The sequence below is a fragment of the Pezoporus flaviventris genome, unplaced genomic scaffold (assembly GCF_033815535.1).
Source record: "Pezoporus flaviventris isolate CSIRO_AGI_PZ_B2104156 unplaced genomic scaffold, CSIRO_AGI_Pfla_v1 ptg000030l, whole genome shotgun sequence".
Classification (NCBI taxonomy): Eukaryota; Metazoa; Chordata; class Aves; order Psittaciformes; family Psittacidae; genus Pezoporus; species Pezoporus flaviventris.
Genome location: NW_026892578.1, coordinates 1,022,408 through 1,048,229, shown reverse-complemented (window position 1 = coordinate 1,048,229; position 25,822 = coordinate 1,022,408). Strand labels below are relative to the sequence as shown.

At 40.4% G+C, this 25,822-nt stretch overlaps 1 protein-coding gene across 4 annotated transcripts in view; it reads left to right on the top strand.

Moving 5' to 3' along the window:
- SLC9A4 (solute carrier family 9 member A4) overlaps positions 1 to 22,174 on the top strand; it is a 34,450-nt gene extending 12,276 nt beyond the window's left edge. The window contains exons 4-12 of one of the 4 annotated variants that reach the window (XR_009744450.1): positions 469 to 686; positions 4,375 to 4,577; positions 5,714 to 5,800; positions 7,124 to 7,194; positions 9,506 to 9,667; positions 14,618 to 14,718; positions 16,153 to 16,284; positions 17,002 to 17,089; positions 20,176 to 20,226. Coding sequence is in view for 2 of the 4 variants with exons in the window: in XM_061459619.1 (XP_061315603.1) it covers positions 469 to 686; positions 4,375 to 4,577; positions 5,714 to 5,800; positions 7,124 to 7,194; positions 9,506 to 9,667; positions 14,618 to 14,714; positions 16,153 to 16,284; positions 17,002 to 17,089; positions 20,176 to 20,477 (1,360 nt within the window). In the remaining 2 variants the exon portion in view is untranslated. Of the gene's footprint in view, positions 1 to 468; positions 687 to 4,374; positions 4,578 to 5,713; positions 5,801 to 7,123; positions 7,195 to 9,505; positions 9,668 to 14,617; positions 14,719 to 16,152; positions 16,285 to 17,001; positions 17,090 to 20,175 lie in introns of all 4 variants that reach the window. The other 3 variants (XR_009744451.1, XM_061459619.1, XM_061459620.1) reach the window with 3 other exon arrangements.
- The last annotated feature ends 3,648 nt before the right edge of the window (positions 22,175 to 25,822 follow it).

Sequence of the window (25,822 nt, the reverse complement as noted above, 5' to 3'; positions counted from 1 at the left end):
AGCTGGCAGGGAGCTGCTGGGAGCATAGGACTATTACCCTGTCTTACCACCACCAACCACCTCAAAGAACAAGATCACTGAGAGGTTGGTTATATCCCTCTAAACATAGGCTAGTACAAAATTGACTTGCCCTTTGTTTGAGACTCAAATATTTGGTGCTTGGTGGCTTGTGCATTAAGCATTCAGGATATAATGGACTTTGAACTGAAACGTGATACTCTCGCTTCCTTGTCTGGAAGGCTGACTGGTTTGCTTCCTTTTTCCTGTATGCAAAATGGATTTGTGAAGTTGAATGAAAATGCTCTTCTATCTAATGAAATAGCTAACGTTACTGAAGAAATAAAAAGCTTCTTGATATTAGGAAGGTCAGGAACTGGTAATGGAGAGTGCAGATAATGAAAGCTGAGGTTGTTCTTAAATGAAAGAAAAGCCAGGTTGTGGCTGATCTTGATGTTTTCCCTGGTACAGGATGACATCATGTGCAGTGACAATGAAAAAATATGTGGAGGAGAACGTTTCCCAGAATTCCTATACTACAATAAAATATTTCATGAAGATGCTGAGCAGCGTCAGTGAGACCCTGATTTTTGTATTCATGGGAGTGTCTACAGTGGGGAAAAACCATGAGTGGAACTGGGCCTTCATTTGCTTCACCCTGCTCTTCTGCCTCATTTGGCGGACACTGAGTAAGTCAGCTTTTGCAGGCAACCTGCTGTGCACCTCTGAGAGAAACCCTTTGGTGCAAAGGTATGTTAGGAAAGTCTGTGCAGACCGGCATAACCAGTTTAATAACAAATTTGCTAGGCTTATTTTATTGAGAAGTTAATTTCACAAATCTACACATGAAAAATAGGGGAATGGGGGGAAACCCAAACAAATAGGGGTCTGTTTTGAACCTGAAGGCTTTATTCTGCATCATGTTAAGTTACAGTAGCTGGAATAGAAAACAAACACATGTACTCTTGGAGAAGTGATGAATTAGAACATCCCTTACTCAGCCACTGTTATTTGTCACTTTAATTAAAAACAGGAGTGAACAATGCTTTCGAAATGAAAGGTGTAAAGACGTTTTGGAAGTAGTACACATGAGAAGGCCAAAAATACAATTGTGTAGGCAATCTTATTTCTGACATTTTTTTAACTTCTGAGTACCTGAACTGGCCATCTTAGTAGTTCTGGGTGTTTTTTTTTGTTTTCGTTTTTTTGTTGTTGTTGTTGTTTTTGTTTTGTTTGTTTGTTTGTTTGTTTTGGGGTTTGTTTTTTTTTTTTGGTCAGTTGGTTGGTTTTCTATTCTGTCTTGGGTTGCGCTTTCTTTTTTTTTCCCAGTATTTTTTTTTCAGAGCAATTTATATTTTTAAAGAAAATGAGAAATACAAATATTCTATCAGATGGCCTTGGAGGATATAGTCTGAGCACTGACATTTAGGCGTCTACCTTGGGTAACTAAGCTAGTAGGTTAGTTCCCCTGTGTTTCATTTATAATCAAAGGATGCCCCTCTGAGGCATCCTGTGGGGCAGAAATCTACATTGGTCATCTGCCACCACCTCCTACAGCCTTCAGGCCTTGTCTGTATTTCCTTTACATATAGGCTTTAGCTCTGGGCATTGGTCCTGCAACATCTGCTACAGTACTGAGGAGGAATAAGACCTGAAGGTGACTTGTCAGGGCCAGCTGTACGCTGAAGGGAAGGCAAAAAGGTTGAAAGGAAAAGGCAAGTGACATTTGCTGGAAAGTGGTTGATGAATTAGCTGAAAGATGTGCTTTGTCTTTCCTACCATGCCCAAAGAAGGAAGAAATAGCTGAAGACTGAGGGCAGCCTTAGCTGCAGTGACTATGAGACTGTGGATGCTAAGATCCTGAGAGGAGTGATCAAGCCAACAAACAACAGAATTACAACCCTGGACTTCAAAAAGCAGATTTTGGCCAGTGGTTGATAATGTGGTTGATAATATGAGCTCAAAATACTGGTCTAGCTGGTCACTAATGGCATCCCTCAGAGCTCACTACAGAGACCGATATCGTTTTGAGGTCTTCATTAATGACCTGGATAACAGAATGGAGTGCACACTGAGAAAGTTGGTGGCTGGAACCAAACTGCAAAGAGCAGTCAATGTGCTGGATGGTTTCCATTCAAAGGGACCTGGGCAGGCTGGAGAAATAGGCTGACAGAAGCTCATTACATTCAAGAGCACGTACAAGGACTTAACGTGTGGCTTGCAATAACTTCATGCACCAGTATAGGCTTGGAGTCTAGTAAGCAGCTCTACAGAAAAGGACCTGGCCTGGTAGGTAACAGGTTGAATGCAAGTCAGAATTATGTTCTTGTCACAAAGAAGACAAACAGCGTTCTGGGCTACATTAGCAAGTGTGTAGCCAGCAGGTCCAGGGAAGTGTTTCTTCCTGTCTCTTCAGCACTGGTGGAACTGTGTGTTTCCAGAGCAGTCTCTTCAGTTCTGGATTCCCCAGTGTAGGAAGGGCACAGAAGTTCTGGATCAAGTTCAGTAGAGGTCACCAACCTAGTCAGAGGCTGGAGCACTGGATATACAGATTGAGTCTGAGAGTGCTGAGTCTATGCAGCCTGAGGGATATATAGCACAGGAGAGACATTATGTTCTACAAGTGCCCAGTCAGAGGAGAGAGAAGATGGAGACAGACACTTCTCAGAGGTGCACAGCAACAGGACAAGAAGGAACAGACACAAGCTGGACCATGTAAATTCAGAATAGACAGTAGGAACCCATTTCTTAACATGAGGCTGATCCAGTATTGCAGCAGTGCTCCAGCTCTGTTTTTGAAAGCATTCAAGACTTGACTGAAACTTTGAACAACCTGATCTGATTAGCTCTGCCTTGATAAGGATTTTGACTAGATGACCTTCAAAGGTCATTTCCAGCCTACAGTACTCTAACATTTGGGACCGGCTAAGTATTGGCATCAAACACCTAAAGTTAAGGTGCTCTTGCTTGAATCTCTCAGGTGGCTTATCCCTTCAGACAAAATGAATACCAGAGCAGAAAAAAGGCACAGGTTCAAAACCCATGCACATTTCAATACCATTGACTTTTAAGCCTGGGAGCCCTGTAGGAAGGCATTTAATGCAAGGGAGAAGAAAGAGGAAACCTGTGAGGGTTCAAGTACATGCATCTGATCAGCTCTATTATACAGGGATAACACAAGTACTCAGTGATAAAGGCAATATAACTCCTGTGGGCTGACAGCAAAAGAAAGTAACTAAGAATTTTCTTGCTAATCCTGGACCAAGCGTGGCCTCTAAGTTTTTAAAGGCTTACTTTCAGAGTCCATATTGGAACATCCATCCAATCAAGACAGGAAAAAATGCTCTCCTGATACAAAAGGTATTTTGCTGCTGTATGTCCATTCTTCTCTCAAACAGCAAGGGGAGTGCTAGAGCTTTCCAGAGGATGGCTGAAATATTTTCTGCTAAATTTGTTTGCTAAAATGATTACAACAATTTGCCTGAAGCTTGAGTAAAGTAAAGAGAATTGGCCTGAGGGTGATACTTTACATATGAAGTTTCAGTTTGAGTAGCTGATCTCTAACATAGCTATAAAAAGCCAAAAAAGGTCTTATATAGAGCGATATCCAGCAACCTGCATAACAGGATACTGCTACTGGCCTTACATATAATAGTGCACTGAGTTTATCAGTGACAGCTGTGTAAATTATTAGCATTTGTCAGCTTTTACTTCAGTAATTTAACAGTTTCCACACAAAACAGGATACATGTTTCTTATGGGAGATGAAGATTAAATCAAGCAGATTGCTGAATATATTCTATAAAGAAAAGCAGCAGTCCTTACACAGCCACAGGCTCTCTGATTAATTTAACTTTCATTACGAAAGAAATTAAATTTGAGAAATAAACATGGAATTAGAGACACAATAAGCTAGAGGATTAAAAATTAAAATGTTATTACTCTTTGCCTTTCAGTGAAACTGTCCACAGGACTTGTTGGTAAAGCACTACTCAAACACTTTGGGCAGACAATGTGCAGAAAGCAGGAAACACTGAAAGGGAAGGCACAGAAAAAGCTCTCATCCAGTGGATTGTCTTATCTCAAGAACACTTCAGAAAAGAAGTGTGCATCATAAATACAGAAAGTAAATATTTTCCCCATATCTCACTTTAAACTGCATAAATGAATTTAAATCCCAAAGCAGGTAGTAACCATGGTCTTTTCTAGGAGTTTTTTAACATGAACCAGACGGTCAAAGAGAAGACACAAGAACCCAAAACTGAAAAGACTGCCAACAGCTGAGAGAGTCAAGATGTTGTTTTGCTTCAAGTATTTTCCTTTTCACCTTGATTAATAATAGTTTGTTGTTTGGTTGTTTTTTTTTAACCTCCCTAGGTGTATTTGCTCTCTTCTACATCAGCAACAAGTTCCGAACATATCCCTTCACTTTCAAAGACCAACTTATTATTTCCTACAGTGGCCTTCGAGGAGCCAGCAGCTTTTCTCTTGCATTCTTACTTCCAGTGAATCTCTTCCCTAGAAAAAATTTGTTCATTACCGCTACTCTTGTAGTTACATATTTCACTGTGTTCATCCAAGTAAGTGTATTTCTTAATGGATTGCTTTCATGTAATAGAGGTGACTGAAAGCTTCATAGTGAAGATTGCATTGAATTTCCACTTAAATCATATTTTATGGCCAGATTTAGAACTGGAACTATAATTACCCTTTCAGGGCTTTCTGGTTATTATTAAATAACTTTTTGAGAAAGTTGGCATTGAAAACCTGTGTCTTTTAAAGGAGTATTTTGTGTCCAAAATCTTTTATGTTCACTGCAGATGTGCTTCCTAATGCTTCCAAATAAAGAAGCATTTTTTAACTTTACACTTCAGCACAGAATCATTCTTTGTTAGCGGTGTACCACAAACTGAACAGAAAACAGTATGTCTGTTCTATGAAGGATTTTGAATTTTTTACTTTTATCTTCATTCATCTTGGTGAATGAATTTTTTACTTTTATCTTCATTCATCTTGGTGACCAAATGAGAACATTTAAAAATCCTTTGTAAAAGAATATTAGAGAAAAATGAAGTGAATAATTCAGATTTCTAAGAAAGCTGGCTACTTCAGATGTTTGGGCTGTTCCACTTGTCTTACACTGCTATATGTGGAAGAACTGGATCTTCTGGAAGTCTTGCATCTCATGTTCTGTATTTTCCTGTACCAAAATCTGAGCTAATCTAGGATGCCAATGGGGCACTATGCACTTGTGGTTAGAGTCCACCGGAACGTTTCTAAAAAAAAAAGGAAAAATTGTTTCTGTTTCCCCTTTTAAAATGCTATTCAGTAGCACTGCAGTAAAGAGTTGGAAAGAGCTGAAAATAATTTTGAAGTTAAAAAAACACACCCAAAGTATTTAATTCTGAACACACTGAAGTAAGAGGTTTCAAGATTGTAAGAACCTCACAAAGATTGTGTTTTCTTTCAAGTGAGTGCTGTTTTGAAGGTTGGCAAGGAGTTAAAACATGTCAATAAATACAATCTTGATTACAAAAACACTGGTGCATAATTTTTAAAAAGTTTTTAAGCTTTAAACCTCTTTTGTAGCTTTCCATACAATTAATCTGACTAATACACAGCTTTCTTAATTGATTAAAATGAAATCTTTTTGCTTTCCTTCTGTTTTTTTTCCCTAAAGGATAATTAACATTTCAACTCATTGTTCCAAATGCAGGGAGTCACAATTGGACCATTGGTCAGGCATCTAGATGTGAAAAAGACCAACAAAAAGGAGTCTATCAATGAAGAGATTCATGTGCGAGTAAGTCTTTTATATCAGTAACTGATATCCTAAAAAGAAGAGAAAGGGTATTCCAAAAGAGCTGGACAGATGGAGGCATTTGGTAGCACTGGCATTTGGTGAATTTGGAGACAGAATACTTTTATCAATATTTGGAGCAAAACCATAAGCATAATTTTCTAAACTATATTTCATTCATATTCATAGTAACTATCATATTATAATATTATACCACAGGTGTCATGGTGTAGCAGGACCCTTACTTCTTGACACCTGTGACCATGACAGAAACATGAAGGCCACATTTACAAAATGCACTCATCATCCTTCCAAGCTAGATTTGCCAAACACCTTCTTGCCATCTTTTGACCGTTTCTGGGTACACAGTTACCCCTTAAAAGTCTTTAATCAAGTTTTATTGAACTGAAATGAGTTGAACCATTGGTCTGCAAATTTGGTTTCAAGTTATTCTGAGTAATGCTGTTTTCCCCTCTCAAACGTTTACTTTAGCTCCCTAATTAACATTATAAAAAATTACAGAAAGCTGCTTAATCTGACTTAACAGTACGCAAAATATGTGTACATGGTTTCATTTTCACAATAGGGAATATATTTGAAATTAACAGAAACACTGTGCCTTAAAATTACACACATGCAGAGACATTAGAATTAGAGCATCTCAACTGGTTTGAATTTAAAGTACATTTAATTCTTATTATTTCAACCCTTACACTTAACCTTGAAATGAATTTATGTTTAAAAGCACCCCTTGTAACAATATGTATGTAATCATTCACTATATTTCTGTCTGTTTCTATAATGCTAGAAACACACAAAAGATGACTGAAAATCCTGGCAGTTATCTGTGATGAACTTGTGAGTCTCGTGACAATTTTCAAAAGCCTCAGAGGATTTGTCAGCCAAGGCAAAGTTAAGGTGTGTGGTACCTGGCCCTGTGCCCCTCTCAGGGAGATCACACATGCGGAAGGGAAACTGGATTGACAGAACCAAGAGTTTAGGTTTTGGTCTCAGTAAACACACAGGACCAGGCAATTTGGATGCTCGGTATCATCTTCCTTTACTTGGGCCTATATGTTGCTGGGTGATGGTGAGATGACAGCAGACTGACAGACTTGCCTCCATCAAAATATTGCCCCTGCAGCCAAGCAAAGGAGCTCCCACAATGGTATCTTTGCCTTGATTTCTAGAGAAATATAGATGCTTTCAGAATTAACTCACACCCTCCAATAAAAAAATCTCAAATCCTGTCAACAATTACATATATGTGGTAACACTATTTTACTGTAATGGCCACTTAAATTTTTTCCATGTTTGTTTCTCTAGTTGATGGATCATTTGAAGGCTGGTATTGAAGACATATGTGGACACTGGAGTCATTATCAGCTGAGAGATAAGTAAGCATCTCTTATTGCAGCCTACTGTAATAAAACAACGTATCTATCATGTAAAGCACAATAGTTTAATAGAATAAGAAATCAATCTTGTGCCCCATTAAAGCTAAAATAGCATGAAAATATTGGGGACATGTGCAATATCTCTTTTTAAAAAGTGAACTCCTGAATGACCATTATTTCTTGGGAATGCAGTGCTCACATATTGCCTGCTAAATTATTTCTGCAGAAATAAGCAGAAAATAAGCCTTCTGAAAGAAAAGCATAGCATGGGAACTCATGCTGCACACATCAGCCTGTGCACATAGCTTTGGCATAAATCTTAGATACATGGCAATGCTCCTTTAGGTCTGGATTTAGAACAGGAGCTACATAAGATGACTTCACTGACTTTTGCTGTAAGCTTCTGCAGCAAATATAATCCTGTCTTAGTGAGTACCGATTCAATAATAGTTACCTGTCCTTACAAGCCTTCACATTCAGTAATACTTAAAATAAGAGTACTGAAGGGAACGGTTAAATTTAGATAGCCGGTAGCATAAGCAGATGCTCTCAAGCTAGTCTTAACTCAGAAACACAGGACCTGCCCTGTATTTTCTAGGAACAGGAGAAGAGATTTTGCAAAGCTTGGCACTGTCCAGAAGTGATAGGCCTGCCATCCTGAGCTGCTGTTCCCTTTACCAGGGAACTTAAGGGAGCACTGTGAACATGCTGGCCATCACTGTAGCACGTGAAGGGAAGTGTGGGAGACAATAATCTTCCTTTCCCACAGACATTTTATTACGATGTTGTGGGCTAAAAGCTATCCCTAGTTATCCTAGTTATGCCTAGACTTCTGTGCTGGATTCCTCTGTCTCACCTTTCAGCACTGGACCCCAGTAATCTGCAGAGGGGTCTGTTGAGACTCCTTTCATGACTGGGTCTCTCCCTATGGAAGTCAAGATTTAAGAGTGGGAAGAAGGCGGCTGGTTTGCATCTGGCTCTTGTCCCAGTGAGGAGTAAACGTGTAATATGCTAGGGCACATACCTGAACCCAGAAACTAAAATGTCCTTTTGTCTCTCTTAGTACAGATTGAACTTTAGGACATCTGCTGGGATCACACCACTGCCTGTGCAGTCAATAAGATAAACAAATCCCAGTTGGAACAGTAATTCCATTGGAATAGCTGCATTTACTCACATCTGTGAGAAAATGTTATCCCCTTATCTCACATCTACCCAACAGCTATGAAAAGAGCATTTTGTCTAAACTAGCCATAAAAACAGAATTTCAGTTCAGGGACAGATTCAAAAAACAAAGTGCATGTGAAGGCATTTAATGGAAGAAGATTGTATTAAAAGGTAATTCCCTACATGTTTCTACTCAACTTTAAAGAGGGTTAGCATACGTATAACAGAATTAATTACTTAAGTGATGACACTCCAGGAGGCTTTCTGTGACATAATAAAACATAAAGAAGAACAGATATCCCAATGGAAATGTTTGTGTACCTATCTCTGCTATTATATATAAAAACTAGCCTTTGTTAAGAAAAAGTGTATAAACTCTTTAGGGTTTTTCCTAGCATTGTGGACCACATTACCTTGCTGTGGTAAACTGTAGCTTTGAAAGAAACATATAAGAAGATCCGCTGTTGTTCTATTAAACGCCTGCCTGAAAGCACATACCTGTTCCGAAGCCACACACAACATATTCACATTCAAATTTTGCCCCACATTAGTGATATTTTACAGTCTGCAGCATGCAAGCACATAGTATTTTGTGGGCCATTCAATCTCTCTGTTATTCAGAATACAAAGAACTGTATTTTCTCTGCTGTAATTGTCAGGATACAAAATTATCAGCAACATAATGGACCCAAACTACTGTAACTGCTGGGCCATTTAAAGCCTCATTGGTGGCTGGCTGAATAGGCCAGGATTGCTGTAAGAGCAGCTGCTGCTGTTATGCCCTACCAGAATACAACATTTGTACAAAAGCGAGGAGACTGTCCATATTCTTTTCCAACAAATGTGGCGGTGTTACATGCAAACACGGACCCAGCCTCTTTTTGCTCTAATTGCAGCTTGTTTCTTTTCTTTTGTCTGGTGGGCTTTGCAATCTCTGTGGACCAGCAGAACATGCCAAATGTCCCTCTCAAGGTCTCCACTCACTAGGCCTTCAGGAGTCCACAGGTGCCTCCAATTTGAATTCAGTTTCTACCACTGAATTATGTATGTGTGCATTTGAATGAAGGTCAGCTTGTACCTCAAAAATAAAAACCCCACATTTCATTTTTTTACACTTTGATCTTAATATCTATCTCTTTCGCAGATTTAAGAAGATTGATAATAAGTATTTGAAGAAAATCTTAATTCGGGAACACCAGCCCAAATCCAGCATTGTGTCATTGTACAAAAAGATGGAGATAAAACTGGCCATTGAGATGGCTGAGAGTAGCATGAAACTTTCAGAAACACCTGCAGCTTCTTCACAGTGAGTACTGACTTCCTGACTCCTTTTTAGTGTAGGTGCAGGAAGGACGGGGACAAAAATGAGGAAATACCCAAGGGATTTTATGACTTAAATAGAAATATTGGGGGGGGGGAAGGACGGGACACACAAATATAGTTATGAAAAGAGAAGTTGCTGGTTTGGGCTGGCAATTTGGTGCTCATCATATTTGCACTTTGGCTTTTTATTTGCAGAGTGAAAATTAAAACCAGGGACACTTTTTCTGTTCTCTTTAATGATGGGCAGTTCTGAAGAGGAATCATTAGTCAGGGTCAGAAGGTGCTCTGGCTGCTTTACATCACAGCAGTGGTTCAAGGTGGCTGTACTTGTCACTGAGCTGGCCAGTGGGTTTTGCTCATCAGTGACAGGTGATGAGAGACCTGCAGGAGAGCTTGGAGCCAGGTCCCAACTGTATTATCCCTATCACAGATTTTTGTTAAAAGCAGATTGCCTTGTAACATTTGCAATTATTGCTACTTCAGTTTGCAGTCCTTCAAACTGTCTTGTCTTATTTTGGTACTTCCTTGCAAAATTTGTCCTATTAAATCCTGAGGACAGCCCTGCAGAGAAAGACTTGGGGTTACTAGTGGATTAAAAGCTGGACATGTACCCAGCAACATAAGCTCGCAGCCCAAAAGTCAACCATACATATCCTAAACTGCATCCAAAGAAGCATGATCAGTAGGTCAAGGTAGATGATTCTGCCCCTCTACTCTGCTCTGATGAGACCCCACCTAGATTACTGTGTTCAGCTCTGGGGCACCCGGTACACAAAAGACCTGTTGGAGAGCATCCACAAAAATGACCAGAGAAATGGAGCACGTGTCGTGTGAGGAAAGGCTGAGAGAGTTGGGGTTGCTCAGCCTGGAGAAGAGAAGGCTCTGGGGAGACCTGACTGTGGCCTTCCAATACCTAAAGCAAGCTTATAAGAAAGGTGGGAACAGAGATTTAATAGGCCATGTAGCTATAGGACAAGAGGTAATAGTTTTAAACTCAAGGAGGGTAGATTTAGACTAGATACAAGGAAGAAATTTTTTTTTGAGGGCGGTGAAACACTGGGGCAGGTTGCCTAGAGATTTGGTAGATGCACCATCCTTGGAAACATCCAAGGTCAGGCTGGATGGGGTTCTGAGCAACCTGATCTAGTTGAAGATGTCCCTGCAGATTAAAACTTGGCATCTAACAGACGTTCTTTGCTGAACAGTTGATATTAAAATGACTGCTTGTCTGTCAGGCTCCTTTCTGTCTGCTGTATTCCCTTAACTGTTCTGAGCCAAGACAAAATGTGCAAGTTTGGTAGGCAATCTATGGCAATCAAACCATATTGCTCTTATTTTCTTGAGTGAAAGAGAAAATAAGACAAAACGCTTCAGTATAGTTCAGAAATTCTCTCCTGAGCTGAAAATTTAGACTGAAAAATATTCTATGATAAACAGCTGATAATAATGGACTAATTTTTGCCATCTCTACTCTGGCTGTAATTGAATTTTACTGTGCATCAACAGTTTTTAGGAAACACAGGTTTTCCTACTGAGACAGCCTTTTAAAAATGAAGTGCCGACTTCAAAAAAACAAGTGCATCCTGTGGCACAGAAACATGATTCTTGGAGGCTGTGAGAGTGTTCTAGGAGAATATATGTTTTCCCAGCTCTGTTCATTGATAGGTTTGAGCCCTGGAAGAGACAAGGTAATGAGCTAGCTGTTGAATCTTTGGTCTGAGCAAATGCAGTAGTTCTTTTCATTCTCCTGACCCATTCAGTGAACCTGCTTAAGACTAAAAGGTTTCTAAATTCATTTGTAAATTGCTTGATAGTTATCAATGAAACAGCTTGTACCTAAAGTCTGACTTCAGTAAGTATACAAAAATCCGGCTGTAGGCAAGTGGAGATTTGAAATCAAATTCCAATGTATAGCTTGGAAAACAATATTTGCAGTGCCAGAGTAGTGCTCTCTGGGGCTCTCTCTCACAGAGTAGTACTCCCTCGCTAGCACTTATGATCAGTTCTACAACCTTGAGGCACATGAGGGGAAATGCTCTATAACAATCAAAGTGGATCTCCATCTCTGTGAATTACTCTCAGAAATTGCATTCATGCTGGTGTAATTCCTGCAGGTGGAGAAGGTGTCCAATATGCAGTGTTTCCAGTGGCGAAATTTGCCCATGGACTGTGCAACAAAGAATTCACATTTGAATGAAAATAGAGCATTTTGTTACAGTGTTTTGTAGAATATAAGCCTTAGAAATAAAGACGGAAATTGCAAAAGCAGTGTTGAGTAGATATTATCAAAACTGTTTGTATGGCTGTTTCTTGGAGGAAATATGCCCATTACACAGAGAGACGGCTTGATGCTTAGCTTACTTACTGTTGGCTTCATATTGCTGCAATACTGACTTTGACAAGAGTAAATCTTAGAATGCATCAATACAGTGCAGGTCAAAATCAAGTGTCATGTCATTTGTGGTGATGCAGTTCTGCAAGGACTGTGCCCTAGGAACGTTACTTCCTTCACAGGCTGGAGACTTCACAAAGTTCAAGATTTTAGATATAACACAAACTAAATAATCTTACAAGGTTTATGGAAGGCATTTTATTTCCTCCATGAGTCAGTTGTCTACAGATGTAAAGAAGAGATACTGCCATGGTACTCATTACAGAGAGACAGTTTTCATGGCATACAATAATTTCTTTATTTTCTTCACAAATACATTTCCTGTACTGTGTTTTGTTGTAACATGCTGGAAGTTTCACTAAGAACAAAGAAATTGCGTCAATAAGGATTGCTTGGTGGGTTTGGATTTTTTTTTAAGTTCTCTTTAAATGCATTGTATATTGCAAAATGCAAAAGCAATCTGTTCCTTGCACCTGTGCATTGTAGGTTAATATTAAATTCCATTAAAATAGTGCATGTTTTCAATTTATGCTTCAGAACAATACAGACTACCTTCCTACTGTTTGTTCTCTTGCTATCCCAGCTCAGCTGAAATTCAGGGAATTTTATTTATTCTATTTAAGTCACTTTAAGAACAAAATTATGAGCCTTTAAATGACTGAAGTGGCCACTTCTGTGCTGGCATATGGAGGGTCAGGTATGTAACTGGAAAAGTAAAGAGATGATCTGATGTCTTCCTAGCGGAGTTCTGCTTTCCCCTACTTACTTAGCTGCTTTCCCCCATTTATTCCCAACTGTAAGGTATATGGACCCTGTGGAGATTTTCATTGAAATGTGGATCAGAGAGAAAATTAATCTGTATGATGTCAAAGCTGCTTGCATCAACTATGTCAGTTCAATTTGCATTACACAAATGAGCAAAGCCTGCATTTTATAGACAACTACTCACTGACAGGCTAGATTGTCATTAGTCCCCAGGGGCTGGGTCTGTGTTTGCTTTCGCAGGTGTACCTCACATCTCTCTGTTGTGAGAGACTGGTTTCCGTGCTGTGGAAAGTAGCATACATGGTCTGTCCCACAGGCTGCAACACACCAGACCCAGTATGGAATAAAGATGCATTACACCTAAGCCTGGAAACTTGGTGGTATCCTTGGATCCTCTCAGTGTTATTCCTGAGAGCTGAAAGCAAGTGAAAACCCACCCACCCACCCAACCAACCCACCAGCTGGCCTGGAATTGGGTGGGTGTGCTCGGCTTTCTTCACTGCTGGTAAATACCTAACTTTGTTGTGCTATTGAGAATTGATAAATACTAATGAAACATTTGTTGGGAAGGATTCATTAGGGCCAGGATAAGATTTCTGGTCAAATCCAGAAAGTGAGTCCTATTCACCCACTTTGGCTTGTCAATAGCACAAAAACAGTGGTAATCTTGTTAAACTAGCGGAAATTTCAAATCCCAACCTTTTTCCTATGTTTACAGCATAAACTCATTTTAGCTTGAATCCATCTTCCTTTGTTTTAACTTTTGTTAAAAGTTTTTGATTTATTGTAGAGAGAGTAAAAAGTAAACGCACACAAAGCTTTGATGATACTGTACATTGATCATAATCCATCCTTTAATTGCACAGTTTACAGGTGACACTCTAAGGACATCACTTAGCTGAGAACAAAGATTTGAAATTTCATTAAAAAAAAAAAAGAAGTCAAGAAAGCAAATGGAGAAAGGAAAAAAAAATAAAAACAAAACCCAGAAACAAGAGGAACACTGATTAATTCTGAATGATCACTATCTAATTCCCTTTGCCTTCTTGGGAATTGAGCTGTATGCTACTCTCACACATATCAACCTATTTAGCAAAACCAGTTAACATTTCACAGTAGCCCTCCTCCATTGTTTTGCTAGTGAAAGAGCTGGGCAGCTACAAGTGACTTGAGCTTCTTGTCACAGTTTGTTAAAAATACAAAGATGACTATCTTTTTGGTAGTTCTTTCGTTAATAAATGGAGAGTCAGGCTCAGTAGCAAGGAAACCCTACATGTTCTCCTCACCACAGGCTGTCTTGTGCTCTTTCATCAGCATGGATTTTAGTTCTAAAGGATCCACTGCACTTTCTCAAAGGAGTTAAAACCAGTAGGTCTGCAGGGCCCAGACTGCTAGACTGTGCTGAAGAATGTATTCAGACAGAGGAGGAAACTTGCAGTGCCTTCCTGAATGCACTGCTGGTTGTTGCCCAATCTAATCCTTAAATACAAACTTCCTCACAAAGCTTTGAGTTAAAAAAAAAAAAAAAAGAGTTTCTACTACCAGCTGTATGAGGGTTTAGGGCCCATTCTGGCTACCCAGTATATTGAGAAAACCCAGGAAAGAGTAAAATATGACATTTTTTATTAATCTTTGAATGATTTTGTGGTGTCACTGGTCACAAAGAGGCTGAAGAGTCTTGTGTTCTGGTACTAAAAACAGATCATGAATCATTTCATGGGAATAGTATTTAATCAACTCATTAATGTAATATTTAAACTTCTCTTTTATTTGCAGGAATGGTAGAAATCGGCGTGTGCGTAGGCTCTCCCACACAGAGATGAAGTCCTTGAGAGAAGTCTTGGCACATAATCTATACCAAGTGCGACAAAGGGTGTGTAAACGACCTGCTATCGCTCACTGTTTGCAGACTGAAAGCTCTTGTTTGCCCTCCCCATATCACAGCCGTGGTGGGTGGTAGCACTAGGACCAGCCCTGGGGTCAACGCTGGTGGGAGATGTGAACCCAGTGCCCTGAGGTGCTCCGACCCTAGAGATGCTCAGGGAAGGGAAGGAAGGGAAGAAGCCCTGGCTTGAGGCACATTCCTGGATGTAGAAAGAGAAAGCGAGTTTTCTCCATCAGCTTTTCACCCTGGCAACAACATGGAAAGCTAGGAAAATCCGTGACTGGGCTGTAGAGGTCAGGCTTTCCTCACTACACAGCTACCCGCGACTCGGGAACCACCATCTCCAGGCTGCCAAATGCTCTGTCCCCACGGCATGCACGGCCCGTGCAGTGGATGGCTAGGCTGGACCAATGCTGGGCAACCAGCTACTGACGCTGATCAGCCAGCTACCTGGTACCCGGGGATGAGTGCAGGCTCTTGTGGGGGGTGGCCAGCAGCAGTGAAGATCCACCCTGTGGAGGTGGATGGACCAGCAGTGGTAAATACTGCATAGCTCAAAGACAGCTGAGAGGCTGGTAAATCCTCCATCTGCATGGGACCAACAGCTTAACAGGAGAAGAAAGAGGAAAAATAAATAAATATTCCACCTCCTCTGGAGCTTTACTTTACACATTTGGGTTCCCCCCCCCATAAAATGAGGGTGATAATAACTGATAATATCTGGCTCACCAGACCAATTTTACAAGGAGCTTTGCAGGTGTGACAGAGATCAGATTCTGCTTTTTAAGAAGGCTTAATTTTTCTCAAGACAGATAAATATTTCCCTCATTTCACCTGATGTATGCAATAAATTAAAAAGCTTGTCCTAAAACATACTCTGTTTTAGGGTGATATTAAGGTGTAGTTTGTCCAGGTATGGAAAGGAAACTCAGTCTGTGTATCTTATTCTGGAGATGTACTCTTCTTAACTTAGTCTTTTGCTCCTGGGCACATCTGCAGCTTGCTGCTGGCCCAGTAATATTAGTACTAAGGCTCAAAGGCTAGTTAATCAGCTATCTCTCTCGGGACCTGTCTCAGATCTGTAGCTCCCAACTGTGTGACAAGGAAAAGGATGACAAAGGGAGAACAAGCCCGGAGATGTTAATAACCTTGTGTGGGTAGGTATATGTTTCTAGTGCACTTCAAACAGTCAAGAGTCTATGAGAGATGGCATCAAAATGCAGTCCTTGAAGTCTAAGACATACAGCTGTTCTTGTGTTTCCTCCTATCTTGATCTCCAGCAGTGAATTTAGTACGAGGCTGCATTTTTTCATGTGATGCCAAAGAGATCTACGATGAGTCTATGGCCCCATGATCAACCAGACTGCACAAGGTTTTTAACATTGGAAGAACAAAGAAAATCAGCTAGGTGCATTTTCTGTTTCAGGCACCAGCGTACAATCGACACAACCTGCCTACCAGCGCAAACGAGAAACAAGCCCAAGAAATCCTCATCCGTCGGCAGTACAGCCTGAGGCAGAGTTGCAGGAAAGGAAACAGCTTACCTTGGGGTAGACCGGTACCTGTTACATATACTACTGTTTATGTGAAAAATGCCTCTGCTTCTCTGTAAATAAGGAAACAGACACCCATTTTATATGCTTTTTTTTGTAATAATTAAAATGGATACTTTCCCCAGTGTCCTTACCATGTTGACAGCAACATATTAATGTACTACCTCTATACATTGGTTAGAGATCAGCTACTATGGCTGTCAGTAGTAAAATAATGTAATTTGTATTGTTTTGGTATGTGCAAAACAATATAATCACAAAAAGCCAGATGCAAAGCCCTTGACACCTTGCACTGACTGTTGGCTCTTGATCAGTAAGATTTGTCTGATCAAAGGTAGTCATTGAATAGCATAGATATTTAAAGCTGAGTTGATCACAGTGGGGGAAGATACATAAGTTGTTGCTGGGTATATTAATTTTATTTAAAGTTGTCACATGAAATAGGAAAGGTGAATCTTAGAAGAACATATTTCTCTCTGCTGACTGTAAAAAAAACCCATAGGGCCATTACATTAGACACTGACATTTTTCACTGGCATTGACGTTGAGTTCAACTGTCCAAGCCAAGCATTGTTCTTATTCATTCCCCTCTAAATTGGGCTTTAAAAGTGCAGAGGCACAAAAGAAAAAGCATATAGCCATCCTTCTTTACCTTCTCACCAAAGAGGTGCAAAAGGCAGACACAGTCACAGGAACTGAACACATTTCTGTCTCATATGCAGGTTAACACCACAGAAGTACGCTACCTCTCCTTGCCTCAGGGCCCCAGACAGCGCACAAGACAAAAAGCCAGGCATGTTACTTTTACAGGTAATGGCAATGCTTTACTCTGTATCCTACTCCAGCAGTGAAAGAAACTTGGCCAGTGGCTCAGTGGATTTAGCAGTACCAAATAAGGACTCCCAGGGAAGTCCCTGGCCTCTTTAAATGAGCTACACCCTTTTCTCCTTTCTTTTTGATCTGTGTTGTTTACATGGTCATTACTGCAGCAGTTTCTATCTCATCCCAGCACCGCCCAGGTTTCTCTTCCCTGTAGCAGGCTCCTGGATCCCCTGTTCTCCCCTTACATCACACGCAGGGGCTAGTTCATTGTTGTTGGTATAGATTATGTGGTTGTCTTACCCTGTCCATGGGGCTGATACCCCCCCCCCGCGATGGATTCAAGTAAGGGGACAGAAGTTAGGGATGGATCAACACTGAATTGTCTAAGGAAACACAGCGAAACAATGTCACAGAAAATACAGAATTTAAGACGCTTGAATGTTCATCATTGTCTCCATCTGTAATCTCCCTGACTCCTTTCTGAATTTACTTGTGTGAACCTGAAAGGCATTTGTGTTCCTTAGAAATATTCCTTTTCATTTCTAGCAAAATTAGCTTTAGAGATTGAAAGCATATGTTTAATTGTTGTCTTTATATCAAAAACTTGGACAACAAAGTTTGTTTCCTGCAGGTGCAAAACTGTTTTTTCTTCCCTGTTTTACTATGAAAGAGATTAAAACAGGAGATCTGTGAAGGCAACCATCTTCCTGGGGCTGGGCAGTCACACATGGTGGCAGCAGAACCGAAACACAAGAGGATCTGTTCAGAGGGGAAAATAAAATTACCCATGGGGATTTTTTTCTTTTTTCCTTTTTTCATACAGCTGATTGATTGTTTTCAGTTCTGTTTGTCAGGACGCCATGATGGGCGATATGTGCATTTCTAAAAGATTCAAATTGTTCTACAGAGCAGCCTCAGACCTAAAAGCATTTCAGACATTTTCAAGAGACCAAGTCCTTCTATACCAGACAGGCATATTATTTCAGTGGGGAAAGAGCTAAATCCTGAAACAGTGTATGAAAGTACATTTTTATTAATAGCTAGGCCTGAATTTGAGACCTACCTTATGATCTATCCAAATAGATCATATCCAAAGAGGCTTCTTGGTTCAGCTTCTGGCCCCATCCAAAGTCGGCTGTGTAGCATTCACCTTACTTTAAATTGTCTTCAGCAGGAGGAAGCCACCCTAAACTCCTTTCATAAACTGTGTTAGGATGAAATAAACTGCGCTTAGAAACTGAGAAAATAAATGTAAGGAATGTAGGTGTCCTGGGTTCAGCAGTAGCAGTCATGTTTCTCCTTCGTGGTAGCTGGTGCAGTGCTGTGTTTTGACTTCCAGCCTGGGAACAGTGCTGGTAATACCGATGTTTTCAGTTGTTGCTAAGTGATTACCCTGACCAAGGACTTTGTGAGGCTCATGCTCTGCCAGGGAGGAGGGGAAGCCGTGAGGAAGCAGAGATGGGGCGCCTGACCGAGGCTAGCCGGGGAGGTATTCCATACCACAGCACGTCATGCCCGGGGTGGGAGTTACCCGGAAGGACACGGGCTTCTGGGTGGGACTCGTCTCTTGGCCGGTGGTGATTTGTGTTGTACATTGGTTGTTGGACTGTTCTTGTCTCAACCCCTGGGAGTTGCACTCTTTCGATCTGGGGAGAGCCCTGGGGGGGGGGGGGGGGGGGGGATGGTGCTCGATTGCTCTCAGCCCAGCACCACTCACTCAGAGTGAGTGAACAAGCTGTCTGGCTAGGGTTTAAACCATGACAGCAGGAAATTAGAATGACAACCTCATATATGCACATATGCATTTACAGAGACAAATGCCACCTCTTCTCTCTATGCCTGGAAGCCTTCCTGGAGCAAGCATCCTCTAGTGAGCTTGGTTTAGCTCTTATTTATAGCTTGTGCAGAAAGTTTAGTAACTAAAACATGAGAAATAACCACAAATAGATCCTTAAACCACATATCAGCTCCTTCTGCTACTCATACAAATAAATTATTTCTTTGACAATGTACATCGTTCTTGGCAGCAGTAATGCTCACAAAGGGCTAAGTATGAAGGGCTAAAGCCCTTCAAATCTGAGACAACTTATCCTATTTCACTGCTTATGGTATGCCCACACGGCCTACGAGAAGCAGGTTCTGCTGTTAAACCAGTCTGTTCCCCTGTTTTGTAGAGGTATGTGCTGGTGCATGCATTCTTACTTTGCGACGACTGTGAAGTAAACATTAGTTTAAAACAATGTAATAGTTATTAAACTGCAATAACTTGACAACTTTTGAGTATGTGACTAAGGCCATACATGTGTGCTTTAACTGCAGCAGTGTATAGTTTAATTTTACTATTAATAGACCTTTGTGTTTATTTCCCAATGCCTCCTAACTTGTTACAAGCTGTTTCTTAAATTAACTACAAGTGGCTTTAAGAAGAGTGAAAATATTCTATGAACTCAACAGAATGAGCAAGCCAGTTATTGGCCTACGGCAGGCAAATTTTTATTGTGTATTTGTGGCAAAGCAAGCTGGTAGGAGCAGGTCTGACACACCCAATGTAATCAAAGCACCCTAGAGTCTTACTCCTGGTTTCAGGTGAAACTGTTTTCCTACCAGGTGTTAATCACAGATAACTGGTAAACCTGATTTTTGATGCCACTGTAGTTGTTTCTATCACTTTTCTTCTCTTTTCCTGTGGGTTTCAAAATGCTTTTCAACCACAGTACCAGGTACACTTGTGAAACCTGTAGAAAATTGAAAGCTACATAAAAGAGAACTCTTGCCCTGTGAAGGCATTGAGCAGCTCTGTCAGGCATTAAAAGATAGCTGAATGTGCTTACTTGTTGGGGTTTCAGGGTAGAGGCAAGATCAATAAAATCTTTTGAACATCAGCTTTGGGATAAAAATTAAATGTAGGGTTATTCTTAGCTCTCTATATAATAATTATTTAAAATACTGCAGTTCCAGGGTTTAAAACCATAATGCTGTATTGTATTGTATATCCTTTAACTGTCCTTGCCAATACCGTGGTGTTTCTCTATTCTCCTCTTCAAAATATGAATTATTTGCCTATTTTCCTTCAGATCACCACAGAAGTGGCTCTGATGCTGCATTCCCATTAATGTTCAGACCCCAGCCCCAACTACGTCCAGTTGCAGCAAAGTATCACCAGGAAGAGCTGATTCCAATGGCACACTTGGATAGACGAGCACGCTCATCCAATCCATCAGGTCGAAGAGGAAATTCAATCAGGCAGCATCGTTTCACCAGAGCAGAAAATCTAGCTCTAATGCCAAAGTCTCAATTCACTGTGGGAGAAGTAAAGGGATATGAGTCAGAAGAGGAGACAGTAAAAATGGCACCAGCCAAGCCATTAGACATATGAGGAGCATAGAAGAGCAATGTTTGCATCTCTAGGGTCCTCTGTGCACTGCTCCAGAGAAAATAACAAAGCTCTTATATGAACCAAATCCCAATTTTCCTTTTGGGACTACTGCACTTGTTCTCATATCACTTTCAAATGCTGTATCAAGGTACTTAGTGGTTCAGAGAAGGCTCAAATTCTTATATGTTTCTGTCAAGCTTTCTTTCCAACGAAACACTGCAGGAAAGAGGAACATGACTTTTGTAGGGGTTTGGACACGGATTTAAATGACGATAGTTGGGCACATGCAATGCTGTGGGTGGAAGCTAATATTGCCTTTCTCTGTTCTGCACTATGGCCTGCATCCAGAAGAAAGAAACACTGAAGGACATACTTGGCACAAGAGTGCCAAGATTGGTAACTTCAACTTGCTTAGAGCTTTTGACCTCAGAGTAGCTGAGATTTTCCAGGAAAAAGTTAAAAAACAGAAATGCATTTTTAGGCACCTAAATGTCATGGAACATGTCTAAAGAAGTACTTGAGTAAAAAGGAGTTTTAGTGGACATTTTCAGCACCACCAGAGGGAAAAAATAAAACCCTTTTTCCCCCTTTTTCTCATGTTTGCAGCTTTTGTGTGTAGCAGGCCATAAAGAATGCACTGGAATTGTACAAAGCTTTATGAAACTTAAGTTCTGTTTGCATTTCCTTACTGTGCCAGAGAAATGATACAACTTCCTTTTATGAGAGCAATTATTACAAGAGGGTAAGGTCTGGCTTTTGTACCAACACTGAATAAGCAATGAAATACAGTTCTGTACCTGAAAATCAACAAATAAACCCAGCTTCACCAAAAGAGGAAGTACCTCTTGCCAGATCTCAATCCTATAGCAAGTTATGTTAACATTTTATAAATCTGTATGAAAACATTAAGAAAAAGAGTTATCCTACAAAATCAGGTTTTAAATTGCAATGTGAGTCACCCACTTGCTGCATGAAATTTAATGAGGCCAAAATTAGTGATGTGGTCCTTAGGGCATAGAGCTGATGCAGGTGCATGGAGTGAGGTGATGAAGGTGTGGGACCTGCTGCTGCACTACAGAGTCACAAGGGGGTAGGATCTCCAAAACTGGCTGCTGGGTGATGTGGACTGGAGGCAGTCCCTGGAGACAGCAGTGAAAGGCAAGTGGAAATCTGAGTGGAAGGTGAAGAAGGGATAGTATCTCACCTTCAAAGGGAGCTCAGGAGAGAGATTAAACACAGGAATTACTGTCAGCTGCAAATTCAGCATTTCCTCTTTAAGAAGATTTAATAAGCAGGTTGTGTGGGGGAGCTGGACAGATACAAACGTGAAATGAGGAAGGTTAATTGGATATCTGGAGTGGCATGGAAAGGGACTAGACATACATGATGGAAAAGAAGACTGTGCAATTTGGTCAGGGTGTATTTGGCAGGCATGTTTAAAATTGACTCCTAAATTCTTTATTAAATACTATAAAAGTCATGGAGCATTCATATAAACACCCATTGTAAGTAAGGAGCAAAGCATTCAATTCCTAATGATCATTTATACTAGAACTAGAGAAAAAGAATTAAGTCTTGCTAAAATACAAATAAATATACAAGTACAAAAAATACAAGTACCGGTGCATAGTTGGAATAAAATCTACCTCTTGGTTTGTTCCTAATCTTTCCTTGATGAAATCAGTGAGCCAGGTCTTCAGAGAGTATAAAGCCATAGAGCATCTAGAAGTTAATAGAGCTCTCACAGCTTTTGTAGTGTGGTCCACAAACTTGTAAAGTCTATTTTTAGTTTTCTTTCCTAGCAATTAGAAAATAGGAGTGGAAGAAAATTTCCTTCTATGCAATTAGTTGCTGCTAATGGTTTTGCTGGTCATCAGCCAAGAAGAAATGCTGCAGATGCGTGTATAAAATATGTTCCAAAATATAAAGTTGCACTGTTTGTTTGTTTTCATGGGTATTTCATACTTGTAGACAAAAGAGTTCTTAGAGAAGCACATTGCTTATATTTTAGATAGCAATAGCTACAGTAATGGTTCACTACAAATAACTTACTCATGCCTAGAAGGTGAAGAATTATTATTTGAAATCCAGAGAGAAAATAGGAACTTGGGTAATTAAGTCTGTTTCCTTGGGATGGGGGGATAGGGCAGGACAGGTAAGTTTCAGGAAGGAATAATAATGAATAGCCTGTACCTTTAACAGCAGAGAAAATGGGAGATACACTTGACAAGAACTTGCTAACCAATGAGAAAAATAAGACAATAATAAGAACAGTCATAATGAGAAAATATTTTAACAGTAAAAGCAACAATGGTCAATCAGTATTTGCAGAGTTATCAGGGTCAACAGTATATTGTGAGCAACCAACAATACCTTCGTATTTATTGCATGGTGTGATTAACTGTTAGATCCTGTTGTTCTTGCTGCAGCTGTTACTCTTCAACTAATATTCCAGACAAGTTGGAACTTGTAGTTAAAGGAGAATCTCTTTCTCAGAGATCTTATCGTGAAGGATGCAGCAGTGAGAGGAGTGCCAGCAATCCGGACACAATAGCAGCTACTGTAGGGAGTGCCCAAAATGGGACCTCCAGAAATACTAGTTAACAGATTGCACTGAAAGACAGCATTGCCATGGTTCCTCCTCCAAGGGGAATGGTGCCCACTGGGAACGTCTGCAACTGCATAGTCAGGGAAACAACACGGTGGCTGCATAGTAAAGCAGGACAGGGAGGGATGCTATGAAGGACCTAAAAGCAGTTCATGAGTTGCACTATGGGAGGATATCAGTGAAGGAGTGCAGAAGCAGGAGGGATAATTTGCCTCAGAACATGACTCAAAACTCGAGTCAGTGGAGCAGTCATGTGTGTATTAAAGCCAGAGAGGAGAAGCTGTAACAGGTGGAAAAGATCAAATGCCTCGGCAAGAGCTCTAGATGAACTGATTTACTGATGTGTGTGTGGGCAAGAAAATAGGCCAACTTAAAAGACAAAAGTAAGTTCAGATGTGTTCAGAGCAATTAAGAAAGGTTGTATGAGATTCAGAAAAGTAGGCTAGAGTTTCAGGCTGGAGAAGCTGGTAGAGAAGTAACGACCATGTTCAGTGTAAGAAGGGTGGTTTAATCCATATTTAAGAGACAGGTAGTCAGAGAAAGAGGACCAGTGATATCTATAGGGGAAATAATCAGATTGCCAGAAAAACATGACTTTTAAGAAAGAGAAGATGGAAATAATTATGAAATAATTCTTATTTTTTTGCAAGTATGTTGGTTTTGTGGACTGACACTTTCAAGGTTTTTCCTGAAGCCATTAGACCCTGCAAACTCATGTTTTATTGTCATGTATAAATGAAAACTGCTATTTAAAAGCCTGTGGGAGACTCTGGAAAATATAACAAATATTTCCAACCTTCCTTTCCTTATAGAAACTTTTTCTAAATTTCTACCTACGTGTATGGATAAACCACAAACGTTAAAAGTGGAAAACCAGATTACCTTATCTTTATATTTTGTTTGCTTTTTAGGTAGGACAATTACGTTTCTTGTTTTGCCAAACTCACGGTACTTAAGAACCTTAAAATTAGAGGTGTAAGGTAACATGAGTAACATTCTGATTCAGTTAAGAGGACTGGAAATCTATTGAGCTAAGATGCTTAATTTATTTCCTTTTGCGAATCTGCCTCAAAGTTAATCACAGTGAAACTCCTTTTTCTTTCCTGTTTTGGTTTTGTAAGTATGAAATTTCAAAAGTTAATATCAGTTCTTGTTTATTTCTAGTCCACCCTTCCTCTTGGGAAAAAACAGGTTTCTACTGTGTTTCAAGCTCTGATTTTCAGATTTCTTTCTTTGGCAGGGCAGACTGCAGCCACACCAATACTAAACGGCTGGTCAGGAGACTCTCAAACAGAACATTATCTCTGACTTTTTTTTACTGTCCTTGCAAGGAGCAAGCTAAGAAGAAAGAAGTATCTGACAAGAATAGCTGTAGTGAGCTGGGGCACAAGTATTAGTCATTTCCAATGCTTTTATACATTTTATACATTTTATACACAGACAGCTGCTCAGTTCTTTTTTCTATTTTATTCTGCTAAATTCAAAATTATCATGAAACCAGCTTGAAGTTAAACTGTTTGTTTGGGTTTTTGCTGGCATGTATGTAAGGTATTAATTTAGACTCATTATTTGGTACAGGGCCTAACACCATTTACTTCTTGTATCTACTGTATTAGCAGCAGTGATAAGGGGTAAAAACAGTGAGTAATGCCCAAATGTCAAATTAAAAGAGCTCTTTTTTTTAAGATAACTTGGAATAAAACAGAAAGTCCTCTAGCTAGCTTTATACATGCCTTTAGTTAAGGGTAAATTCCCATTACAGAAGCTTGGTGAGAAAACAATAGATAAATGGAAGCCAGCTGTGGAAATAGCTTCAATATTACATGAAGGTAAATGACCACTGTTGTGGTCAAAAGTTTAATGTCCAAGTGGATACCAGTGATGAGAGGTGTCCCTCAGGGGTTGGTGTTTGGGTCAGCAGTGTTTAACATTGTTTAAAATCTTTGTCAGTGACATGGACAGTGGGATTGAGTGCACCCTCAGCAAGTTTGCCTATGACACCAAGCTGTGTGGTTCAGTTGATACGCTGGAGGGAAGGAATGCCATCCAGAGGGACCTTGATACACTTGTGAGGTGGGCCAATGGGAATCCCATGAAGCTCAACAAGAACAAGTGCAAGGTTTTGCAGAGGGGTCAGAGCAATCCCAAGCACCAGTACAGGCTAGGCAGAGAAAGGATTGAGAGCAGACCCGAGGAGAAGGACTTGGGGGTGTTGGTTGACGAGAAGCTCAACATGACTCAGCAATGTGCACTTGCACACTGAAAGCCAACCATATCCTGGGCTGCATCAACAGGAGTATGGCCAGCAGGTCAAAGGAGGTGATCCTGCCTCTCTACTCTGCACTTATGACACTGTACCTGCAGTACTGTGTTCAGCTCGGTCCTCAACATAAGAAGGAGGTAGATCTGTTGGAGCAGGTCCAGAGGAGGGCCACAGAGATGATCAGAGTGCTGAAGCACTTCTCCTATGGGGACAGGCTGAGAGAGTTGGGCTTGTTCAGCCTGGAGAAGAGAAGGCTTAGAGGGAGACCTTAGAGCAGCCTTCCAATACCTAAAAGGAGGCCTACAGGAAATCTGGAGATGGACTTTTTACAACAGCATGTAGGGATAGGACAAGGGGTAATGGGTTTAAACTGACAGAGGGTAGATTTAGGTTAGACATTAGGAAGAAGTTCTTTACTGTGAGGATGGTGAGGCACTGGCACAGATTGTCCAGAGAAGCTGGGGCTGCCGCATC